The 26,834-nt window shown below is 35.5% G+C and overlaps 1 protein-coding gene across 1 annotated transcript in view; it reads right to left on the bottom strand.

The window, feature by feature from the left end:
• MALRD1 (MAM and LDL receptor class A domain containing 1) overlaps positions 1 to 26,834 on the bottom strand; it is a 768,730-nt gene that overhangs the window by 109,400 nt on the left and 632,496 nt on the right. The window contains exon 37 of the mRNA XM_045062650.1: positions 24,028 to 24,094. Within this exon, the coding sequence (XP_044918585.1) occupies positions 24,028 to 24,094 (67 nt within the window). The remainder of the gene's footprint in view (positions 1 to 24,027; positions 24,095 to 26,834) is intronic.

The raw sequence follows: 26,834 nt of genomic DNA, 5'->3' as shown, positions 1-26,834 counted from the left end.
ACATTTAAAGAAGAGTTAGTACCTATTCTCCCCAAATTATTGCAACAAATTGAAGAAGGAACAGTTCCAAACTCATTTCATAGGCATTACCCTGATGATAAAACCAGACAGTCACCACAAACAAGGAAATTATAGGCCAATATTCCTGATGAACATAGTTGAAAAATTCCTCAACAAAATATTTATAAACTAAAGTGCAATAATAAAGTAGAAGGGTCATACGCCTTGACCAAGCAGGGCTTACTTCAGTGATGCAAGGATGGTTCAACATCTGCAAATCAGTCAACGTGATATATACCATTAGCAAAAATGAAGGATAAAAATCATCGTATGATTTTAATATACGTAGAAAAAGGGAAGTACCTAAATTCAGCATCCACTTAAGATTAAAAAGAAAACTCTCAACAAAGTGGGTATAGAAGAAATGTACCTCAACATACCTCAACATAATAAAGACCATATAAGACAAGCCCATACCTAACATCATACTCAGTGGTGAAAAACTGAGAACGTGTCCTCTAAGGAACAAGACAAGATGCCCATCCTCACCATTTCCATTCAATACAGCACTGGAAGTCCTAGCCATAGCAATGAGGCAAGAAAAAGAAATAAAAAGCATCCAATTAGAAAGGAAGAAGTAAAACTGTCACTATTTGCAGTAACATGGCACTATATACAGAAAACCCCAAAGACTCAAAAAACAAAACAAACAAAAAAAATTAAAACCTTAGAGACTCCATCACAAAATTCCTAAAATTAATAAATGAATTCTGTAAAGGTGCAGGATACAAATCAATATACAGAAATCAGTTGCATTTCTGTGCACTTAATGATGAAGTAGCAAAAGAGAAATTAAGAAAACAACTCCATTTACAATTGAACAAAAAAGAATAAAATGCCTAGGAATAAATTTAACCAAGGAGGTGAAAGACCTATACTTTCAATACTGTAAAACACTGATGAAAGAAAGTGAACATAAGACAGGTAAATGAAATGCTTTACTGTGCTCAGGGATTAGAAGAATTAATACTGTTAAAATGTCCACTCTATCCAAAGTAATCTACAAATTCATTCTAATTGTCATCAAAATACCAATGGTGTTTTGCACAGAACTAGAACAAAAAATCCTAAAATGTATATGGAAACACAAAGATCCTGAATAGCCAAAAAAAAAAAAATCTTAACAGGAACAATGCTGGAAGTTTCACCATCTCAGATTATAAACTGTACTACATAGCTATAGTACTCAAAACAGGATGGTAGTGGCACAAAAACAGACACGTAGATAGATCAATGGAATAGAACAGAGCCCAGAAATAAACTCATAAATATACAGTAAATTAATCTATGACAAAGGAGCCATGGATATACAATGGGAAAAACATTCCCTTCAATAAATAGTACTGGAAGAATTGGACAGCTACATGCAAAATTATGAAATTATTTTCACTACCGCTACCTAACACCATATCCAAAAATAAATTCAAAATTCATTAAAGATTTGAATGTAAGACCTGAAATTGCAAAACTTCTGGAAGAAAACAGGTAGCAAGCTGTTTGATATCAGTCTTAGCAATATCCTGGGGGGCCAGTCTCCTCAGGCAAGGGCAACAATACAACAACAGCAAAGACAACTGGGATTATATCAAACTAAAAAGCTTCTGTACAGTGAAGTAAACCATCAACAAAATGAAAAGGCAGCTTACTGAATGGGAGAAGACATTTGCAAGTCATACATTTAAAGAGAGGTTAGTATCCAAAATATATGGAATTTATACAACTTAATTTAAAAAAATAAACAATATCACTAAACAATGAGAAGACTTGAATAGACATTTTTCCCCAAATAAGGTATACAGACGACCAACAGATACATGAAAAGATGCTCAACATCACTAATTATCAGGGAAATGCAAATCAAAACCACAATAAAATATCATCTCATTCCTGTCAAATTGGTTATTATCAAAAAGACAAAAAATCACAAGTACTGGCAAGTATGTGGAGAAAAAGGAACCTTTATGAACTGTTGGTGGGAATGTAAATTGGTGCAACCACTATGGAAAATATAATAGAAGTCCCTCAAAAAATTAAAAATAGCAATGCCATATGATCCAACAATTCTACTTCTGGGTATTAATCCAAAGAAAACAAGAACACAGTTTAAAAAAAAATTAACATTTATTTTTGAGACAGAGAGAGACAAAGTGTGAGCAGGGGAGGGGTAGAGAGAGGGAGACACAGAATCTGAAGGGGGCACACAGCCTGATGTGGGGCTAGAACTCATGAACTGTGAGATTATGACCTAAGCCAAAGCTGGATGCTTAACTGACTGAGCCACCCATGTGCCCCCAACACTACACTTTTGAAGAGATATGTACTGCTCAATGTTCATTGAAGAATTATTTATAATAGCCAAGATATGGAAAACTTAAGTATCCACTGAGAAATAAATGGACACATACACATACACACAGGAATATAACTCAGCCATAAAATATAAATGAAATTTCGCCATTCGTGACAACATGGATGTACCTAGAGGGTATTATGCTAAGTGCAACAAGTCAGACAGACAAAGACATATACCATTTGATTTGATTTATATGAGGAATCTAGAAATCAAAAGAAATAAACAAAACAGAAACAGACTCATGTATCTGTAGGAACCAAACTGTTGGTTACCAGAGGGCAAAGGCTTTGGGGAGTGAACAAAGTGATTAATAGGTACAAATTTCCAGTTACAAAATAAATAAGGAATGGAGATGTAATGTACAGCATAAGCAATAGAGTCAATAATATTGTAACAACTTTGTATGGTGACAGGAGGTAGCTAACTTATTCTGGGCATCATTTTGTAATGTATAAAAATACTGAATCACTATGATGTACATCTGAAACCGATAGGATATTGTATGTTAACTGTACTTCAAAAAAAACTTTGGGGGCACCTGGGTGGCTCAGTCGGTTGAGCAGCCGACTTCAGCTCAGGTCACAATCTCGCACTCCGTGAGTTCAAGCCCCGCGTTGGGCTCTGTGCTGACCGCTCAGAACCTGGAGCCTGTTTCAGATTCTGTGTCTCGCCTTCTCTCTGACCCTCCCCCATTCATGCTCTGTCTCTCTCTCTCAAAAATAAATAAACATTAAAAAATATTAAAAAAAAACCCAAACTTTGGGATGTTTAAGTCTTATAAATTTATAAGAAACATAACTTTGGGATATTTAAATCTGATAATTTTAGCCTCTTCCTCTTATTTAAGCCTATATATTTTCTTCCTTTTATTCATTAATAAAAGCGAATATCCAAGAAAAATAAATACACATGGCATTAAGATGATAATAATAGTAGAAAGCAATTCCTGGATGACTTCTAGTTGGATATGAAAACTATGTAGCACCATGATTTTTAAACAAAACTCCATTATTGTCACAAGTTCCTTATTAGTCTTTTTTGTTCTTTTTATTTGAAAAACAAAACAAAAAATTATTCTATAATTTTCACATCGCAGCTCTTTTGTTGTGTAATAACATGAATGTTGTTATTTCTAGATTGTGTAGAGAGGGGAAAGGTAGAAATGAGAAAAGTGCAAGAAATGAAATGAAAGGAACTTTTTAAGCAGAGAGTAACAGTGACCCAGAGAGATATGAATTAGAATTAGATGCTGTTGGATACCACATTTTCCAAAATAGTCCAGTGCTATGAAACCCCACAAAAGAATGTGATACAGATATGTTTAGGGTGGCAAGGAATATTAATAAAATGTTGGATATTCAGTTTCAATTTTTTTGAAGACTTCATAGACATTTAATTATTAAAAAACAAACTAAGCTTTTTTTCTTTTCCTTCTCCTTTTTCAGGCTTGGAGACACCCTTGGTTACTACAATCTTAGACATCAGAAGTACAGCCGAGGAGCAGAAGACAAGCAGTACCCTCTCGTGGGCATCATATTCAATGGGGAGTTACTGCACTGAGGGGAAGGGAAGTGACCTGAGCTAATTTCCATTTAATTTGTGCAGCTTTGCTGTAGAAATAGACTCTATCACCACTACTGCCACTCCCCCTCCCCCCCCCAAAAAAACCCCATATTTTCTGATATATTGATACAAAACCACACATTGACTTTTTAAGGCAGTAGCAACTCTAAGGTTTAATTAATGGTGACTCAAACTACAGCTTGCCCTGTTGAGTTGAAACTATTTAAAGTATCTGTGTTCTGAAAGTAATACAGTGGTTAGCTTCTGGCCAGAGGCATGTATATTGCAAATATGATAGGAGAAAATACTAATGTTCAATTGTCATACATTCATACTCTCTTATTTAAATCCCTCTGCCAATAAAATAATTTGTAAGGCATTTCTCACCCTGATTTTATGCTAAAAGACTAGAAATGCATGCTGATTTCTGTGCACTAAAGGAATGGAACACTGAGATATCAGTGGCTCCTTCAGGAATATTGTGGAAGGCCAAAGTCTGATTTTGAAGTGTTATTTTATTTCTGTTATTGATTGTTGATTGTGTATTTCCCAAAATGTATAGTATGAACTAGGGGAAAGTTGCTTCAAAAGGGTATGGGAGCCTCCATGTGTGGTGGGCAGAGAGTTATTTCAAAGGATTCTTGTGGATGACTTCCACAAGTCATCTCTTTGACTAAGAGATGTGTCCGTTGAACTATTTCATTTCAGCCATTTTCCTAATCAAGACCATTTAAAGATGACTATACCATGCCACGGTTCTACAGAAAAATAAACATGTAAGTTTCATCCATCTATATATAATTGAACCCTACCTGGTGATATAATGGATGCTTTTTCTGAAATAAAAGCAGTCTTAAGACTAATTTTTTTTCTTTGCTATACAGTTTCTTTTTTTATGAGGAGAAAAATGTTGCATGTTTTTGACACTATTATCTGTCTTTGTATTTGAACTGCTGGGCCACTCCTTACTTCTATTTCCTAACTTACTTTCTGTTAGTTGTATACCTTTGAAGCTCTGAGCTATTTCTTTCTTTCTTTTCCCTTTCTTTCTTTCTTTCTTTCTTTCTTTCTTTCTTTCTTTCTTTCTTTCTTTCTTTCTTTCTTTCTTTCTTTCTTTCCCCTCAGATAAAGCAAAGTTTAGGAATTTAGTTTTCATGAGGTTTCTATTAATACAACAACAACAACAACAACAACAACAGACAACCAACCTTCCCGTTACTCTGGTCGCCCACATGACAAAAAGGAAGTTGAACTGTTTGCTGACATGTTTCTCATGGTTTGAGTCTGGGCTTCCTTCACAAGGAGTCTTGCCAAACACTCAGCTTCCACAGACAATCTTTTGTGGGAGGTGACCTCACTGGAATCTAAGAGCAAAGGCTAAAAAAAAAATATGCCATAATAATTGCAAACAAACCCTAGCTCTGGTGAAGGATTGCTTGGTTCACATTCCTGAAGTAGCTGGAAATCTACTTCCTGGATAGTTTAATAGAATAGCAGGTCTCTTCTCTTAAAAACAACTCTTCTTCCAGACATTCAAGTTCCGGCTTCAGTGCCACCATTTTCCAAGTTATTAGAAAGGGTTTAGGATAACATTTGAACGTTCCTTCTTTATCATCCCTCACTTCATATTCAATTAATTATTAAGTTCTAACATATCTTTTCCAAAATTAATCTTCCGCTACTCTTTTACCACGGTATCACTTTACTTCTAGACTAGCGGTGTGCCTGTTAAGTTTTATGATTAATTTCAATCTCTCTAAACATTCTCTCCACTTTCATCTCCACTCTGTTTATCTTGTGCCTTTAACACATTTGACATGTTTTCATAATCCATGGAGAGAAACCAAGAAGGAAAAAAGAAGTGACCATTGGCACATGGCCTTGTTCACTGCCTTGTCTAAATGCTGCTGGACTAACACGTTTGCCTTCTCTCCTGAATTCTTTGACCTGTCATGTGCTACTGTCTTTGTAGCACTATGTGGTTCCTCTCTATGAAAGTGATCTTAAACTTGTTTTGGAGATTGCATCTATCCAGGCATACCAGTATTAGGACTTAACACCAGGTGTTTATCACATCATATGGCTGGTATATCCGTGGATTCATTTGCTATTTCTGTGAAGGGAATGGGACATTGACCTTCCTAAAATAGAATTTTGACGATATGGCTAATGTGGTAATAAACCATCAATGACTCCCCTTTGACTCTGATTCTGGACCCAGGTAGGCCCAGTATCCAGTCTTGTCACTCACTAGCATGGTGGCAAGCTCCTGAACCTCTCTATGACTAATTACTTCGGTAACAATTGATAAATTGCTTGCAAATATTTCATTTTGGATTTTTGCTCTTGTGTCTAGAAGTAAAATTGGTCTATAATTTCTTTGCTCTATCCTTATCCACTGTTGGTATCAACATTATCCTGTCTCATAAAATGAGTAGGATGGTTTTTCACTCTCCCTTTTACATTTCTGAAACAATTGGTATAAAATAGGGATTATTGTTCCATGAAGATTTAGTAAAATTCATTTTAAAAATCACCAGATATGGGAGTTTGCTTTGTAACTGTTTATGAAGTTAACATATATATTTTATTCAGTTTTCCTTTTTTAAATATTTTATATCCTTTAATTATGTCCTTTTCTTTACTAATTTTTACAGATGTATTTTTTTTTGGCTTTTGTGCTTGCTAGTTTTCTTATTCTTATGTTTCTTTCTTTTCTACTTACAGAGTCTCCCTTAACATTTCTTTTTTCTCTTTTAAGTTTTCGTTTAAATTCCAGTTAACATACAGTGTAATATTACTTTCAAGTGTACAAAATAGTGATTTAACACTTCCATACAATGCCCAGTGCTTATCACAATAAGTATAAGTGCACTCCTTAATCCCAATCACCTCTTTTCATCCAAAACCCCCACCCACCTCCCCTCTGGTAACCATCATTTTCTTCTCTACATTAAGAATCTGTTTCTTTCTTCTGCATGCTGCTGTCTAGAAGAAACAGACTCTTAACTATAGAGAACAAACTGAAGATTGCTAGAAGGGAAGTGAATGGGGCGATGGCTAAATGAATGATGGGGATTAAGGAGTGTACTTAAATGATGGGCCCTGAGTGTTACATGTAAGTGATGAATTTTACTCCTGAAACCAATATTACACTATAAGTTAAGTAACTAGAATTTAAATAAAAACTTGAAACATTAAAAAGAAAGAAAAAAAGCAGCACAATAAACAATTGAAACCTTATAGATAATGACACCCTTAAAAAAGTCTGTTTCCTGGTTTTCCTTTCTGTTTCTCTCTTTTTTTTCCCCTTTTCTCATTGTTATGTTTCTTAAATTACACGAGTGAAATCATATGGTATTTGTAATTCTTCTGATTGACTTACTTTACTTAGCATAATCCTCTCGAGCTCCATCTGTGTTGTGGTAATTGGCAAGATTTCGCTTTTTTATGGCTGAGTAATATTCCATTGTGTTAAATATTCCATGCCACATCTTCTTTATCCATTCATCAGTTAATGGGCACTTGGGATGTTTACAATAATTAGGCTATTGTAGATAATGCTGCTATAAATATCAGGGTGTGTGTGTATCCCTTTTAATTGGTATTTTTGTATTCTTTAGGTAAATACCTAGTAGTGCAATTGCTAGATCATAGGGTAGTTCTATTTTTCACTTTTTGAGGATCCTCCATACTGTTTTCTACAGTGGCTACACAAGTTTGCATCCCCACCAACAGTGCAGGATGCTTCCCCTTTCTCTACATCCTTGCCAATACTTGTTGTTTCTTGTATTTTGAATTCAGCCATTTTGACAGATGTGATGGGGTATCTTACTGTAGTTTTCATTTCTATTTCCCTGATAATCAGTGATGCTGAACATCTTTTCATGTATCTGTTGACCATGCGTACGTCCTTTTTGAAAAAATTTCTATTCATGTCTTCTGCCCATTTTTAAATTGGATTATTCATTCTTTGTTGAGTTTTATAAGTTCTCTATATATTTTGGATACTAATGCCTTATCAAATATGTCATTTGCAAATATCTTTGTCAATTAAGTAGATTGTCTTTTAGTTTTCTTGATTATTCCCTTTGCTCTGCAAAAGACTTCTATTTTAATATAGTTCCAGTAGTTTATTTTGATTTTGTTTCCCTTGCCTGAGGAGGCATATCTAGAAAAATGTTGCTATTGCTGATGTCAGACATTGCTGCCTATGTTCTCTTCTAGGATTTTCATGGTTTCAGGTCTCACATTTAGGTCTTTAATCCATTTTGATTTTATTTTTGTGTATGGTGAAGAAAGTGGCTCAGTTTCATTCTTTTGCATGATGCTGTCCAGTTTTCCCAACACCATTTGTTAAAGAGACTATCTTTTGTCATTGGATAATCTTTCTTGCTTTGTCAAAGATTTAATTACCATATAGTTGTGGGTTCATTTCTAGGTCTTCTATTCTGTTCTATTGATCTATGTGTCTATTATTTGTGCCATATTTCACATTAAAAGACCTAAGAAAAATGTGTCTGGTTTCAATGGCCAATTGATAGGGACATTGTTTATCAGTTTATCTAAAGGTGATTATTTTTATTTCTTCATGTCATTTTTTAATTTTTTTCCAGATAATTCCCAATTTTATATTTAAAAATGATTAACAAAGTAATATAGTAATCTCATACTTTGAAAAATATCTACTCTATCTGTACTTATATTCTTTTTTTCAATCATGGAAATAAATTTTCCTTTTGATCAATTTTTAATATATACATTTTGATGTTGTGTTGTCATGTGTGTTTAAGTTCATGAGGAATTGTTCTTTTATCCACTTTTATTCCTGTTATAGTTTTCCTAGCCTTTTTGTTCCTATCTTAAATTGATTTCTGCCTCATTTTTACTTTGTCTACTGCTACAGCAGCATTATTTTTATTATTTTGTTCTTGGATATGTTTTCCAACCAATTTCTCTTCAATCTGTCTGTATGTATCTCTTTAAGCAGCAGATAACTGATTATTTTTAAAGCAATAATATAATTGATACCATTAGATAGCTACTTCTTACCTATTTAAATGTATTGTAATTACTGATATTTTAATATTTCTATTATTTTATTTTGTGCTTCCTATTTAGTATTTTTTAAATATTTTAAAGTTTATTTACTTACTTTGAGAGACAAAGAGAATGTGAACAGGGGAGGGCAGAGAGAGAAGGAGAGAGAATCCCAAGTAGGCTCTGCCCAGTCAGCACAGAGCCGGATGCGGGGCTTGAACTCACCAATGGTGAGATCAAGAGTTGGACGCTTAACAGATTAAGCCACCCAGGCACCCCTGTTTAATATTTTTTATGTTTCTTTTTTTTCTCTTCTCATGGTTTCTCTGGCTGGTAGGCTATTTTTTTCCTTTCCTTTTCTTCTGCTAATATTGGAAATTATACATTTTATTTTTATTCTTTGGTGGTAATCTTTAAGGTTTAAAATATATTCATATATATTTGAAACCAGGGACTTGAAAAGATATTTTACACCCACATTCATGGCAATACTACCAAAAAATGTAAGCACCAGCAGTGTCCACTGATGGAGGAATGGATAAATGAAATTGTGGTAGGTGTATTAGAATATTATTTAGCCTTAAAGAGGAAGGGAATTTGGATGCATGCAATGACAAGGATGGACCTCGAGGCATTATACTTAGTGAAATAAGACAATCACAGAAGTACAAATACTATATGATTCCATTTACATAAAGTGCTTCGAGTAGTCACATTTATAGGAGGCGAAGTAGAAGGTGGTTGCCAAAGGCTGGCAGTATGGTGGGGAGTTATTTTTTAATGAGTGGGAGTTTCAGTATTACAAAATAAAAAGTACTCTGGAAATGAATGGTGGTGATGGTTGCACAACAGTGTGAATATACTTAATAGTCCCTAACTCTACACTTAAAAATTGTAAAATGTACATTTAATGTTATACATATTTTACTGCAATAAAAACAAAAAATGTATTTATAATATGTTTATAAATGTTATGTAAATATAATATTTCTCAGATTCTAATTTTGGAATGTCTATCTTCTGAAAGGAAAAAGGAATTGCAGCACATGTAACTACACTCTGAACTCAACTCTTTCCTCTTTTTCATGCTATTCCTTTCTAGATTTTAGTTCTGCCTTTTTAAAACAAATTTTAAAAATGGGTTATTATTTTTAGAGTTAATAGTTAATAAGTATATAGAAGACTTTACCAGTTTCTTTAATCATCACTGTTTTGTGCATCCTCACTTTCACTTTGGGCTAAACATTTCATTTTGCTTAAGTATTTCCCAAGGAATTATTTATTTTTTACAAAATAATTTTTCCACTTTATTTATTTTAGAGAGAGAGTGTGTGAGTTGGGGAAAGGGGTACAGGGAGCAAGAGAGAGAATCCCAAGCAGGTTCCACACTCAGCACAGAGCCCGACGCAGGGCTCAATTCCACTACCCTGGGATCATGACCTGAGCCAAAATCAAGAGTCAGTTGCTCAAACCAGCTGAGCCACCCAGATGCTCGAGGAATTATTTCTTTTATTGGAAAGTCTATGTGTAGTAAATATTCCTAATCTCTTTATGATGGAGAGTGTTTTTTATCTCAATTTACTCAGGTGTAAAATTCTAGTTTGACAATTATGTTCCCTTAGCGTTCTCTGTTATCATCTGATGTCTATGTTCCTGAGAGAATTCCATGATCAGTTTACTTGCTAAAACTTCATCAGTACTATGTAGATTTTCTTCTGAATACTTTTCAAATATTCCCTTTCTCATGATATCCTACAACTTTTTTCATGCCACATTAAGGTGTGGATTTTAGTTTTTTGCTTTGTTTCCCATGCACATGTGTGTGTAGCATTTTATGTGCTAAATCTGAATTCATGATTTTATTAAATCAGAAATATTCTTAGCTACTTTATTCTTTCAATATTGCTTTTCTAATATTCTATTTTCTATGTTTTAAGATATTATAGTGGTATTACTAAAGTTCATTAATCTGTCCTTTATATTTCTTTATATATTTTAACAATTATTTCATATGTTTACTTTTTGTCTTTCTGTGTTATATTCTGAGTAATTGTTTTAAAATACCTTACAATTATAAATTCTCCCTTTAACTGTGTTCAACTTAGAATTAGATTTTATTTTTAATTTCCATGACTACTTTTTAGTCCAATTTTTAAAAAATCATAGATGCCTAATTACTTAAAAAACTTATTTTGCATTTTATGGATTGTATTCCTTTCTTTAGATTTTTGAGAACCTTTAACATACCTATTTTAAACATATTTTAAATTGTATTTTTCTTTTTATTTTACCAGGAGTATATTTCCCAGTATTTGATTTTGCTTACTGTGTATTCTATCATTAGATTTTCTTACTGCCTTTCAGCTTCACTTTGGGGGCTCATCTCGCATTGGAGTTTTTTCTCATGATTCTTGCCATGGAGTTGTTTTAGGTTACCTTTCTTAGGTTGTTGTCCATTGTGCAATCAGGTCTCTGGAATCAAACTGTTCTTAGTAAATTTTTATAGTTTACTTTTTTATTTCATCAATTTTTTTATAGCTGTGCAGTCATATTTGAGGTCCGCTGTCTAGTTCATCCTGCTCCATTTGTAGATGAGTTCTATTTAAGAGACTTCTTGCTACCTAGCCATATCCATTTTCTCCTTCTTCCTCACCAGAAGAACCCTGAAAAACTCCTAGCTGAAAAATTATTAAACCTGTATCTTAAATAAGCATGGATTTTGGAATATAGTAAAAATAAAACCCATTTTGTCTTCCATAGTCTTCAAATCTACATATACATCAAAATACTAATAGACCTCATGACTCTCCTGCTCAGTTTAGGTAAATTAGTAAGGTGATGGTCACTTTAAGTGATAAAATCATCATGTTGGCAATTTAAATGCTCAATTTTCTGTAATAATCAAAACCCTAAACTTAAAGTTGTATTTCTTCCATTCTCTTACCAGGAGCCTGCCAGGAGGCTGGAGGGTTGCCAAAATTTGGGAGCAGGTTGAGTTGGCATTTTCCTTCTCCCTCAACTACTTTGGTTCATCTGGCACTGGAGTCTGGGAAGCAGGTAAAAAGCATCCTTCCTTGGGCTGTGCTTCCAGTTCTCTGGGCCTACCAAGCTTTTAAAGAATCTGTGGATTTTTCAGAAAGCTATTTTGTCCCTTTACTTTCAGGTTCCCTCATCTTCTGGCAAAACCACTCTGGGGAAACATGTTTTGTTTTGTTTTGTTTTGTTTTGTTTTGTTTTGTTTTGTCTTGTCTTGTTTTGTGTGTCAGAGTAACATTACTGAGTAGAATTCTGTCTCCAGGATTTGTGCACTTTTGACCTACTTCTAGGGAAGGCATACAGTTGTTTTCCAATGCCCTGGCTACTGTTTCACTGCCTGCCATTATAAGGCGATAGCCACCACCAAGGACCTCTAGGTACCTCGTGTGTATGACAAACACTAGTCCCATGAGCTCTTCTGACTAAGGGAACTATATCAGTGCTCTCTGAGAGGTCTCTTTGAAGCCAATCTCACTGTGCTTTTCCTTGAGGAATAGGGTGGGACTCAGTATGGCCAAGAAAGCTTCATAAATCAACTCCCTCGAAAGTCCTCTCTAAACATTTTTAATAACCTCAGTGTTGCACAAGGTGTCCAAAAATCAGCCTCTTATAATTTGATATTCTTACTGATCTTTCCCTCTTAATCCAAACTTCCACTGAAAAATCTGTCACAGTACATTTCTTAGGAAAATGAGATATATGTGGAAATTGTCATGTGAGATTCTGGTTAAGCTCCTTTTTCCTTTCTGCCTTTTTTTTTTTTTTTTTTGAGTTGTCTAGGAAGGGGTTACGATAGAGTACCAGGCCTAGGCTGCAAGGTCAAGAGAATCACAGATTTGCTTTTGGCATCCTTGAACAGGTGAAATGATGCCAGTAATCACTTATCTCTAGAATTTTTATAAGCAAAATAATTTTCCTTAGGTTTTAATTTCACTATAGCCGGGTATCTTTTACTAGAAGCTGAATGGGCTTTCTAATTGATACACATACAGAGAGGTTCAGAGAATTGCCAAGGTCCGTCTGCTGCCTCAGACCCCTTTCTATGCTTTAATCTGTGGCCTGGGAGAAAAATGCTCAGGGTGCATCCTTATCTCTGTTTCCTTGTTGCCTTTCTTTTGGGTTTAGCCAATGGAGGACAAAAGCTGGAGTTTGGATGGTAGAAGGAGAGAAAATTTGAGTACGTTTTGTCTGTTTCCTTCAGCTTCTCTGCCAGGGCAGTGCAGCATCTTCCCCAACTACCCTTCCTCCTTCAGCACTGCCCCCACCACCCGCACACACACCCACACCCCCCTTCCCCCCACACACACACACACAGTTCCAGCTCTCACTGGGAACTGGTTATCCATGATCTACTGCCTTGGCCCTCCAATTTTGGCTTTCTACTGCTGCCAGTCTCTTGGAGTCCCAACATCCCTTGTCATTACTTCAATCTTGCCTATACCTTCATTAAAGTAAGTATCCTTCAAAGTTTTGTTATGTTAGCCATCTGGGATGAATTATCTTTTCTGGTGGGTCCCTGACTGACACTGCTATGTAAGTATTAAGTGTAGTCAAGGGAGAACTTGTAATTCCAAGCCTATTCTTCCTTTCCTTGCACCACACAGTATTTCATAAACTGGTTTTCAATGACTAAGATTTATATATTGTGATGTTTTACCATTAAAAAAAACAAAGGACCTTGGCAAAATACTTGTCAATATGAATACATATGTGTGCACTAGGGTGATCTATCCTGGTAAGCAATATATTCTAAAAATAATATAACATATACCGTTTATCAACATACACCTTTTTATGTATATAGCTTGTATTCCCTCAGCATCATAAAATGCATAACAGGAAAACATAATGCATTATAATTTACCTTGTTACAGAGAAAATTCTTATAATATCGCTTTTAATTCCTACAGAGTGGAAAAGAATAATATATGTAAAGCCTTATTTCCCATATTGAAATCTGTTTTCAAACTAAACGCATTCTCAGTCTGACACTCTAACAAGAAAATGGTGCTTTTTATTTTTTATCTACAAAATGAAAAAGGCAATTTTTAGAAGATATTAATTCCAAAATTAGAATTCTCCATGTATATGTTCAGCAAGCATGCCCTTTTAGTTGTCAGCACTGTTAGATGGTGGGAACCCTAAAATGAAAAGATTGGCTGTGAAGTGATCTTATGTGTTTTATTCTGGATCCTGGAGCCGTAAATTCAAAAGGTATGCATTTCTCTTTGTTCAGTACTAAAATGCGTGTTCTCTCGTTTTGTTTTTTTTTTTGTTTTTTGCTGCTCTTGTGGCATTTGCTACAATGCATTTGTGTGTTCAGTTATTGCCTCTGCACATAGAGAATGAAAAGGCAAGTACGAGTTCTATCAACACTACCACTGTAATCTCTAGACAATTATTTTTCTATATTGTGTGTTAAATTTTCCGATTTTTGTATATGTGTCTCTCAAAATTCTTTATTTTTCAGCACATAGTAAACAGAAGGATAATATGGACCTATAGATGGATAGATCATATAAAATCTAGCCACTGATCATGAATAGTCATAATTTAATCTTAAACTTGAAGACATAAACAGTTTCCATTACCTTCTTCTTCCTCCTCATGAAAAAAAGGAAAATAAACTAAGTCTATGAAGAAAACAAAGAGATGCCCTACATCTCAGAGGTATAGATGAACAGCAGATTAAGGCAATGGCGAACATAAACTAGGGCTTTCAGAGGGTAAGAAAAGTCCCACGGGGGTTTCAAAATTAACATGCATTGAACTACTTAGATCTGTCAACATTTCACTAGTAAGAGGGATAGGTTCAAAAAGTTCTACCTCATTTGCTAGATTTTGCTTCTGTAAGGCAGAGATCAGCCACCTAGCAACAGCACAAAAGATTCTACTCTGACATAGTTAAACTCATGCTGGCTGAGCAGGAAGAAAAGCTATGTAGGATCAGGGCAGAGCTGGATGGCCCGCAGTTCCCGTGCCACTAGGGAGCCTGGTTTGGGAAATTGGGAAATCCGTTCTGAGGAATGACTTTTTCTCAGCATTCTTCCAGGCTTGGGTCTCTGAGCACCTCCACTGGGCTGTGCTTTACTCTCCCATTCAAGAGCACACATACACAGCATGCACAGCCGAGAAAGAAAAGATGCCATTTCCAATCAACTATCCCATGAAAATGTGGTCGTGCACATGCTAGGAAAACTGATCAAATGAAAACTGTGTGGATGAAGAGGAACCATTTTCCCATACAGCTATTTTAGGGGCGGTTTTTCAAGTTCCTGCTCCTTATAATATAGACAGCTATCTCTTGTTCTCTCTTTTAAAGCAAGTCCTTTGGCATTAGATACTGCCCCAGAAATAACCCACCACTTTTCTTCCAGGAGGAAAGAAATATCTACTTAACAGTCAGGTCATACCAGAGACTTTGGAAAATATCTGGATCACAAATCCCTTGTCACCAGTGACCAGTAAACGAAATCTGGGCCATGTCCGTCCTTGCAGAATGCCCTCCCTGGATGAGTCAACAGGTCATTCAAGAGGCACTTACATCAGATGGTCAAAGCAATGCAGTTTTCAGCTGTGAAAACGTATGCCTGGCATGAAAAATCCAGAAACAATTCAAGTGTACAAACACGTCACAATGCTTGCTTTCTGGGAAAGGGGCAGTGAGGGAAAATTAGGTATTACTGTGCTTTTCATTTTCATGACTCTTTTGGCATATGTGACGAGACAAGGATCCAGCTTTGGGAGTGAGACAGGGAGGGAGCCTTGGTGAGAGGGGTTATTTGCTTCATCTTCAATCACATTCCTAGTCTGTCTGGCTTGTTTGGCTCTGCACGAGGCAGAAAGTGTGTAATACTTTCTGACAACAGGGGAAAAAAACCAAGGGACAGGCCCATTTATCTTGGAGACACTGTGAAAAGCAGCCAGTTGGCTCTGCCTTTTACTGTAAGCGATGTTATTATTTTTTTAATACTGTAACTGTGTTTAAGGCCTTTTTTAAAAAACTGCATTTCTAAGTTACAGAAGGAGTATTGGTTAAAATAAAAATGGAGAAACTAAAATATGAAATTGCTCTCTCTCCCAAAGCTAATCTCCTTCTGGAGAGGTCACTTACAACTATTAATACTTTGATGTGCACACTGCTAGACTCGTTTTTCATTTTCTACACTCACATTTACTCATCTTCTTCCCCCATAGAATTTTAAAGTGCGTATTATTGTGGAATTTGCATTTTTCACCTAACAATGTAGACACTTTTCTATGTCAGGATTTTTATTTTCCATTAAAAAAAAATGGTTCTATCATATCCCATTACACTATTTTGAACACTGAAGTTTGTTTCCAAAACACTACCATAAAATACCAATTTCAACACATTTACCTACATATTTCTTGTAAGTATGTCAGCAGGCTAGATTCCTAGGATGGAGGTTGCTGAGTTAAACACTGTGAATATTAAAATCTTGAATGGGTATTTCCATTTGTCTTTCCTAAAAATTTCTTTACCTAAATGTTGTATATTTAGCTTCCTAAATATACAGATTATATTCCCATAATCTGTGTATAAAAGTGCCAGGGCTTCTACACTCTCGTAAATAGTGGATATTATTAAACTTATTTTTTTTTTTGCCACTTTAGGTAAAACTAGGATTTTCAAGGTTACCTTGTACTTACCTATTAATGAGGGTTAAATTTTTTTCAGATATGTATTGACCATTTATATTCCTTCTTCTGTGAATAACCTTTGCCTAGCTGTCTATTGCCTAATTTTTATTGTTTTGAGGGAACACTTTACATATAAGTAAATAATTAATACAGTAATGAATCCCTATCTATAGTATATACTTTATGTATATTTTTGTGGCCTGTTATTGTGTTATTAATAAAATTTGTGATCTTTCACCATACTGCAGTTTCATTCTGCTTAAGAATTATCCATGTGGTCCAATTTTCAAATCTCTTCATCTTTTCCTTTATGACTGCTAGTAAACTTAAAAATGACTTCCATGCTTCAAGATTTAAAAAGAGTCCTTTATTCTGTGTTTTCTCTAAAAATTTTTATAATTTTTTCCCTGTTCATCCCTTTATTAAGTCTGGGATTAATTCCTCACATGAAATATCAATAATAATTTCTATTTTAAATAAATGGCTAACCAGTCGTCCTAATATGAATTATTATTAGTCCAGCCCACCCATTCTCATCTACCTGAAATGCTACCTATTTTATCCTAATTTCACATAGCTACATTAATCTTTTTGCAGAAGCTTTCTTCTGTTGCAATATCCTCTTTGTCTTTGTGTCCTGGCTCCTCAATATATATTACCCATGACTTTATAGCAAACTTTAATTATCAAGTACAATAAATACCAATTCTTAATTTTGTCTTTAAATATTATATTTGTGCTCTCAGGCGAACATTAAAATCCACTGGTCTATTTGAAAAACAAGCAAAAACCTAAAACACTGAGAATGTTCTTTGGTTGTCATTTGTACACTACTGAATATTGCTAATTCTAGAAAGTAAATTCACCCATATCTTTTTCCTATCTATGGAATCAGGTCTTTGGACATCCTTCATTTGAGCTTTTCTCTTTTCTTTATGTAGGTCTTCAACATTTACTGTTAAGTGTAGGCCTGTATATATTATAATAATTGCTGCTATTTCAGAATTGAGTTCTTTTCCAATGATCTTATTCAATCATCATCCCTCCTGGTAAAAAGGAAATTTACCTAGACTTGCATACTTTTCATGTATCCATCTACCTTGCTGAACTTTTTTTTATATATCATTCTAAAAGTATTACAGTTAATTTACTTGAATCTCCTAGGCTGTGAGAATATGCAACAGTATTTGTGTTGCTTGTTTTTCAATACGTTTAACTCTTACTTCTTTGCGCTTGTTCATTTGGCTAAAGCCTCTTAAGCAAATAGAAGAATCCCAGTGCTAGCAGACTTCTTGTTCTTATTCCCGGCTTTAAGAGAAATGCTTTGAGATTTCTAAATAGATATACACATTTAAATTTTTTGGAAGAGAGGGACTACACTTTTGACTTTTAAAATTTCTACTATGTCACTCAATCTACTCAATTTTAACATCTCCTCTTCTTGGGACAATTTTGGTAATTTGTTTTTAACCAGGAAATTGTTTCTTCCATGTGTTGGATTTGAAAAACATACACTCTCATGGCCCCTCAAGCTTATTGCACAAAAGACAGCTAAATGTCCTCCTCTTTAAATAGACTTTTTGAAATTTTGCAATGATTTTCATTTCCAAAACATTCAAGTTTACTATGAATACTTGTTAGTCCTTAGCACTTGAGTACTGTGTGTGAAAAAATAACATCAGAGGCCATGATCTTAAATGTTTACGCCTTGTTCTGTTTTTGACCTCGTAAAGAACTACTGTTGGTTGCTATGGAGATGATGTTGATGATGTTAAATAAGAAATTAGCAAAAAGATTACTAATGCTTCCCACTTAGAGACAACATTTTAAAAATGTTCTTAAGTAAATAAAACAATTACAAATTGTACATTTCAGTAATACAGAAGCCCTTTTCAATTTATAGCTCCATTGTGGCAGAGAACGTTAGTTCCTTAGTATATAGTCATTTTCCTTTTTCTCCATAGAAAAAGGTTAAGTAATTTATTCAAATTCATGGCATTAGTAAATGGTGGATGGAATTGATACCTAAACTCAGGTACATATGTTTTTAGATTCATATCTCTACATGGCATACAGGATATGAGTCATAAGCATGTGGGCTCAGGGAAAGTTCTAGAGAGGAGGTTTGGACATGATAGATGAATCTGGAATTTTTTCAGGTCGTCCAGGTGGGAAAGTGCAAAATGGGCAAAAAGGAACAATATGAACACTCAGAGGAATAAAAGTGCACAGTGTATTAAAAAGCAGCAAACGGCCAAGTACAAATAAAGCTTAGTTCTAGATTTTTAAAAATTTTTTAATGTTTTATTTTATATTTGAGACAGAGAGAGAGAGAGAGAGAGAGAGAGAGCACGAGCGAGCGCATGAGTGAGTGGGGGAGGAACAGAGAGAGAGGGACAGAATCTGAAGCAGGCTCCAGGCTCTGAGCTATCAGCACACAGCCTGACGCAGGACTCAAACTCACAAACTGTGAGATCATGACCTGAGCTGAAGTTGGACGTTTAACTGACTGAGCCACCCAGGCACCCCTAGATTTTCTTTAAGCATTTGATTCATATCTCTACTCATAGAATCTTGCAATCATAGAATCAGGAGCCATCACATCAAATCTCCAAAGAACATGCCACAGGGGGTGATATGCCACAGGGGGTGATAACCTAGGAGTATAGACTTTGGCAAAAGACTTAGGTTTGAATCTCAACTCCATCATTTTCTTGCTTTATGTATCTGAGAAAATTACTTAATTTCACTTTTTTAATATTTTTTCCAAAAATTATAGTTTTGTTAGATATTTCCAAGTCTCATTTCCTTTACTGCTCAGTTAGTACATGGTCATGTACCTTGTAGGTTTATGTGAAGGCCAAAGGCATGACAAATGCTTAAGAGGTTCTGACATATTATTGTCAACAATAACATACCCTCCAGATTTTTAACATTTAAGTCAAATGAAAGAACTACAGAAGAGTTCCAGGAACAATTCTACATTTCTTCATTTTCCTTTAAGCTGCCCCAGGCAATACCTTTCTTCAGCTGGCTTACAGAGCACTCCTTAACCACTCCATATTCCAGTTAGACTCCCTCATGTGGTTCACTCTGCTATACGTGGGCATTTAGGTTGTTTCCAATATTTTGAAATTATAAAAATGCTACAGTGAGTAATTCTGTGGACATACATTCTTGTAGTGTTGGAGCTGTACCAGTAATATAAATTCTAGAAATGATATTGCTAAGTCAAAAAGTATATGGATATGTAGTTTTTTTAGATATTGCCAAAATCATCTCCATAGAAATTATACCAATTTACACTTCTCCTGGCAAAATGCTTGTTTTTTCACATCCTTACCCACAGAATATGTTACTCGTCAGAGAGGTGAGAAAAAAGCGTGTTAGTACCATTTAAATGTGCCTCGCTGTTATGAGTTGAATTTTTTTCAAATGTTTGATCATCATTTTATGTATTTCAAAAATAATTGTCAAATTTTTAATATGAAGGTTGGTCTTTTCCCATGTCTTAAAATAGCTCTTTAAGTATTAGGGATATTTGTCCTTTTCCTGAGATATCTGACATACGTATTTTCTTTCAGATTGCATTTGCCTTTTGATATTGCTTATGGTATTTTTTACAACGCAAAAATTTCTTTTTAGTCAAATTTTTTATGTAGTCAAATGTATCAATATTACCTTTGATTGCATTTAGGCTTGAGTCATTGAAAAAAATCATTTTCTTACATTCAGAATATAGAGAATTTAACCGTGTATTCTCTAGTATATATGTGGTTTCAGCCTGCATTCTGCTCCACCTGAAGATTATTTTTGTGTGTGTATGATGTGAGGTATGGTTCTAATTTTACCTTTTCTAAATAGCTAACTTGTTGCCCTAACATTTCTTGCAAAAAAGGCCATCCTGTCCAATGATTTGAGATGCCACTGTTATTATTTATTAGCTTTTCATACGCACTTGAATATATTTCTAGATTTTCTACTACGCTCCTCTAAATGCTTTCAAGTGCCTGTACCATACTGCTTTAACAAGAGGAGAGTTACTCCATTGCTTTCCTTTTCTTTTTTTTTTTTAAGTTCATGCATTTATTTTGAGAGAGAGAGAGAGAGAGAGAGAGAGAGAGAGAGAGAGAGAGAGAGAGACAGCATGCATGCAAGTAGGGAGGGGCAAAGAGTCTAATGGGATAGGGTGGCTGCAGACAAGTTGTCTTCAAAGTCTATAAATTAACCCAAGCTTTAATATTTTTCTTCCTACCTTCACTAACTACCTTCCTTTTTTTTTTCTTTCTGTTTTTCTTTCCTTGTAACATCTTTCTAATCCTTTAGAATTTATATTACATAGCTCAGTTTATTTTCCAAACATATCGATATATCAAAAAAATGTAATAATCAAGCCTCCTTAGGTGAGGGATAATTTCCCTCTTTTGGTTCATGGTTTGCTTCTTCAGCCCTCAAACATGCCGCATTATTGGTGTTCCTCAAGAAATGGAAAACCATGATTCATCTAGTAGTTTCTACAGTGTGGATAATTATAAACTTCTAGCATCCCAAATGGTATTTTTAAAAGTCTCTTCTCCAGGATCATAGGTAAAAACTGCAGGTCTTTCTCAAGGCACCCAAGATCCAAAGAGAAAATCCAGAGGCTTTGGTGATAGGCCCCCTCTTTGTGACCATGAAGTTCTTATATTCACAATGTCCCAGATGAGAGGTGGGCTTGAGTTTTCTGGCCTTACGTCTCTGGGTGACAAAGATCTAGAATTCCCACATGTGGGAATGATAGGGGTTTGACATAACGCCATCGTCTCTCCATGATGCCCTATATTCACTCTAAAACTTTGTATTCTAAAGCCATCCTCATTTAACCTTAAATCCAAAAAAGAACACCTGTGTGTGACAAATGACGTGAATATGACATTTAATTGGAAATGAATTTGACACTAAATGCAATTAGAAATAATTTACATTGTTATTTTGCATTTCAGCAAGATATGTTACACTTAAAGAATTGTGCAAGGATTAGTCAAAGGATGGATGTTACCTGTGAAAGCAAATACTTAATATTGGAACTAAACAAGCATTAATAGGATTCATGACGTTTTTAAATGATGGCACACCCTATATTACACATTGTATACTACACAGAATTTTTAAAATTATATAATAGTTCTGATGGCTAGTATTCCTGTAGTATCTTTTGTAGGTCAGGCATGGTACAGAGCATCTTACACATATTAACCCCTTTAAATTTCACAACTACTCTAGGAGGCAGGTGCTGTTATTTTCTCCAACTTGCCAAAGAAGAAACTGAAACACAGTTAGATTAAGAAACTTGCCCAATACTACAAAGCCAGTAAGTGAGAGATCTAGAGCCATATGTACCCACGTGCAACAGCAAAATATTTTATGAAGAGAAAAAAAAACCATAAACAAGGTGCAAAGTGAATGTGTAAAGTATAATTCACATTTCTGCAAGAAACAAATGCATGCTTATGCGTGTACGTGTGTTTGTGAAAGGAAAACCATATTCAAGTGGATATAAACCATAATACTAATGAGTAGGATTTAAACATCGGGGATTCTGCCTTTTTTGCCTGATACACTACTGAACATCTTCCAAAATTTAATATAATATACACATAGTTACTTTTGCAGTTCACAATTTTAATGTTATTAGAGTTTGGATGGAGAAACTACCATATTATATATAATATGAAAAAAACCCTTAAGTTGTTTCTCACACCTATGTTGTAAAGAACACTAATTCCACACATTTGTTTGTGTGATGGTCATTAGTTATTTCACTATTTGAAAAGTATTATTTACTATCAAAAATACGATTTTAAAATATTTGATTGGTGGATTTCTTTCTACATTTTGCTGCATCGATTTCCTGCCTCTAGTCCCTTTGCCTCTTAATCCTCCCATTGAATCTTCTCCCCCACGTTAGAGTTTTCTCATGTGAGAGAAACACATTTCAGATGTCACCATCTGGATTTCAAGTTTTAAAGTTTATTTAAGTACAAGAGGATGTTGCCAAGAATGCAAAACTCTGCTTGCTCAGCTGAGACTAGCTACAGTCGAGAACTTTATTGTCTATCTGGGCTAGAGGAGACCAAAATGCAAACTTTCTTACTGTAAACAGTTGACACTAAATAACATTATCCACTCAGCTGACATTCAATAAACATTACTTATGGCATCATTCTCACTTTCTTTCAGAAGACATTTAGAAATTAGTACTATGTATCCTGTCCTTCCATCAACATACAGCTTGTGACAAGTTAATTTCCATGGAAACTGATACAGGAGAAAGTATAATTTTGTGGAGATGTAAAACAAATTACATAATGAAATAGACAAAACACTTACAGAAACCCACTAATAATTCAGTTTGAACAATGTTAAGACGGTATCTGAACTTACCTCCTCATAAAAAATTTTTGTTGTTCATTGGTAGAGATTTTTGCTTTTTTAAGGGATAAACAACTTTTCCTAAAATATGAGTGTTGACTCAGACGGATGTAAGTATTTAAACAACTATTAATCAGTCTTTTCCAGATACTGCAATGTGTTTTGTTATGACTTGAGTATCAACCTACAATCAGTTGTCTAATAAGCAGAGCAATATGCCCATTGGTCTGCTAGATTAAAAAGTCATAAACACAAATATAATGGACTATGCATGATTTCCTTTGGAATTTATGAAACTGTTTTGCACAATTCCCTAAAGGGTGAGGGAAAAATCAAGCAATCTTTGATATGCAATATAAATAATTCCCCAAAGAAATCACAAGGACTGTTTTTGTTTATTTTTGCCTTAAGTATGCAAATATATTCCTTATCTGTACCTTAACTTTAGCTGCTCAAAAACATCCATTGCATAAACTAGAAAAAGATCTTATTTATGAATTAATTTTATCCTTTGTTGTTAGAAAAGAGAAATATGAAATGTAAAATGAAAGGGGAGTCAGGAAACACAGACACTAAGTTCATCTGAAATAGGATGACACCCATATAAAAATATAGCCTCGTATAAATATTAACAACAAGAAGTAATGGCTACTATTAAAACTATGTCCTATACAAAATGTTAAGATATAAAATCATGTTAAGTAATCGAATTTTTTTTCTAAAATATACTCATATCTTCCCTTCTCTTGTTCAGACAGACAAATGCATAAAATGCCATTATCCACTATGTTTACCTTAATAACTTCATGTTCATTATGATGTATTGTATCAGCTTCAAGAAAAAATAAGGAAGCCAATGGCAATAACTGGTAGGAGAAAAAGTAGATGATGTTCCTTACCGACACATAGGGCCATTCTTCTCCACTACACAATTCCCACCATTTCTGCAGTAACCCAATGGGCATTCTAAAAGGAAGCGTCATGAAAACAACAGTTAATTATAAATATTATTAGGAAGGAGGAAGACATATTACTGTTAATTATTGCATTGAATCTAGTCATTGAGAGTATCTCTTCCCATTTGCTACAAGCACAAGAATTCTCCCAGACTACTTCCCTGTACCTCACAAATTTGCTCAGTGGCCCTTGCTGCCCTTGATGTGTTCATTCTCTTCACATGCCTGAGTGATTGACCACAAGAGAAGACTTTTCTCTTCTCCCCTGGATTAAATAAAATCTACTTATTTAGAACATGTCTGCATGACATACTTGTAATTATACTGAAATTTGTTCTTTAATTGAACATTGATTGTCTTTCGTTCCACACAGTAGCCACCATCATGGCGGGCACTGCCCCGGCCCTGCTCTTTGCTGCTTGTATCATTCCCTACTTCTAGGTTAGCACGAACATTTAGTCTATAAGCAAATAGACTAAAAAGAAGGTAGATATTGTCCCATAGTCATGACTCTGGAAGTGGTTAGTGCCTTTAGGTCTTCAGGGTTCTTTACAGTCTCTTTGTAACTTCACCAAACCATTCTGATCCACAAAGACCTATCACTTTCTCTACTCACTTACCCCCCAAATCGCTCTCCTTGGCTTTTTTGACACCTTCTCTCTTGCAGGATACCATTTTTCCCTAGCTGGGCTATCCTAACTCTAATACTTGATGGAAGCCTCCACTTCCTTTAATTTGTAATCCAACACACGGATTCTGAACACCTATTAATGTCTGGTACTAGGCTAGGCACTGGATATGTACCATTAAATAATCTAGGAAGTTTACATAGTTGCTAAAGCTGCAGGCACCAGAGACAGACTGTCTGAGTAAGAATCTCGACTCAATTCACTTGCTGTGTAATATCAGCTAAGATTGTTAATTTCTCTATGCCTCTGGCTCTTCTCTGTCAAACAGGGTTAAAAAGAGTACCCATCTCATAGAGTTGTTGAGAATGTTTGGAAACAGCCAGCTCATAGTTTTTAGGAAATGTCAACCTAAAAAAGATACAAGTGCGGTCTTTGCTCTCATTGGCCTTCCAGCTTCATGGAAAACACAAAAAAGTGACTAGGGCATTAAAATACAGTAGTAAAGGTAACATAATTTGGGATGGATATAATAAGGTTTATGAAAATACCAAGGAGAGCACCTAAATCAAATTTGGGGAACAAAGCAAAGCTTTCCAGAAGAGAACCAGGCATTCATTTGGGGAAGGTAGGTGGTGGTGTGTGTGTGTGTGTGTGTGTGTGTGTGTGTGTGTGTGCGCGCGCGTGTAAAGATAAGCATAAAGACTCAGAGGCCCAAGAAGAGAGTGTGGTGTGTTTGAGGAACTGAAGGAAGTTCAGCCTGATTGGACTGATAATGTGAAGCAAGTATGAGAGAAGGTCACAGACACACAGGGGCCAGATCGTATAGGCTCAGTGAGGAGTTTAAACTTTAACCTAGGAGGCCATAATTTTAAGACAGGAAGTGGATGTTTCACGCTTCAAAAAGACAATTCTGGATCCAGTATATAAAGTTAACAGAAGGGCTAAAACTAAAATTTGGGAGCCCAGTTAAGAGTTTTTGTAATAGTCCTATAAAAAATTATAGCTGCCTTGGGGCGCCTGGGTGGCGCAGTCGGTTAAGTGTCTGACTTCAGCCAGGTCACGATCTCGCGGTCCGTGAGTTAGAGCCCCGCGTCGGGCTCTGGGCTGATGGCTCGGAGCCTGGAGCCTGTTTCCGATTCTGTGTCTCCCTCTCTCTCTGCTCCTCCCCCGTTCATGCTCTGTCTCTCTCTGTCCCAAAAATAAATAAACGTTGAAAAAAAAATTATAGCTGCCTGAATGAAAGGGGTGGGGTGGGGAGTTGAGAATTGTGGGGATTGGTGAGATATTGAAATGCTGAGATCGAAACATCCTGGTGATCATTGGGAGGAGTCAAGAATGATGTTCAAGTTTCTGGCTGGGCCACAGAATTGGGGGATTTGTGGGGAATGGAGAATTGTTTTTTTTAGGGGAATGGAGAATTTAAAGGGAAAGACACTTGTGTTTGAAGTGCCTAAGGGGACATCAAAGTGGAAGTATTCCTTGGACAATATGATTTGCAGGTATGAATTCCAGGTAAAACACAGCCTAGGGCATGGATTTGAGGCCTTAGATTTCTTCCTCTGCCTTTCAGGCTTGCCCCCTCCTCTCCCCAAATCACTTGGTATCATGTTTTTAGGTGTCATGGCATTACAAAGATACAGTGTTTGTCTTTACAGGAGCATGCAAACCTTAGCAGAGAGAGAAACCATTTATTTGGGCAGAGAAAGGCTGACGATTATGAACAGTAGTAGAAAAGTAATAAGAAGAAACAGAAATTTTATACAGGAAAATAATCCATTGGAGGAAAACTCTGAAGGTCAACTATAGAGAGTCAGATTGTGGAGCCAGTCATTGAACATTAGAAGGGGATGGATGGGGCAGGAGGAAAGAGGAAAAAGCAGGAAGCAGAGAGGTTGCAGTGTGGGAACAGACTCACAATATACCATATGTCTGGTGTCCTTTTTGTTTTTAAAAGTTTCCAGTGATTTGCTTTTCCAGGGGTACACAGTTGGCCCCTGAACAATGTGGGGGTTTGGAGCATTGACCCTCACACAGTTAAAAATCTGTGTGATTTATATAACTGGGGCTCCTGGGTGGCTCAGTCAGTTAAGCGTCCGACTTCTGCTCAGGTCATGATCTCGC

The sequence above is a fragment of the Felis catus genome, chromosome B4 (assembly GCF_018350175.1).
Source record: "Felis catus isolate Fca126 chromosome B4, F.catus_Fca126_mat1.0, whole genome shotgun sequence".
In the NCBI taxonomy this organism is placed as follows: Eukaryota; Metazoa; Chordata; class Mammalia; order Carnivora; family Felidae; genus Felis; species Felis catus.
The sequence above is the reverse complement of the archived record's forward strand: the minus strand, read 5'-3'. Positions and strand labels throughout refer to the sequence as shown.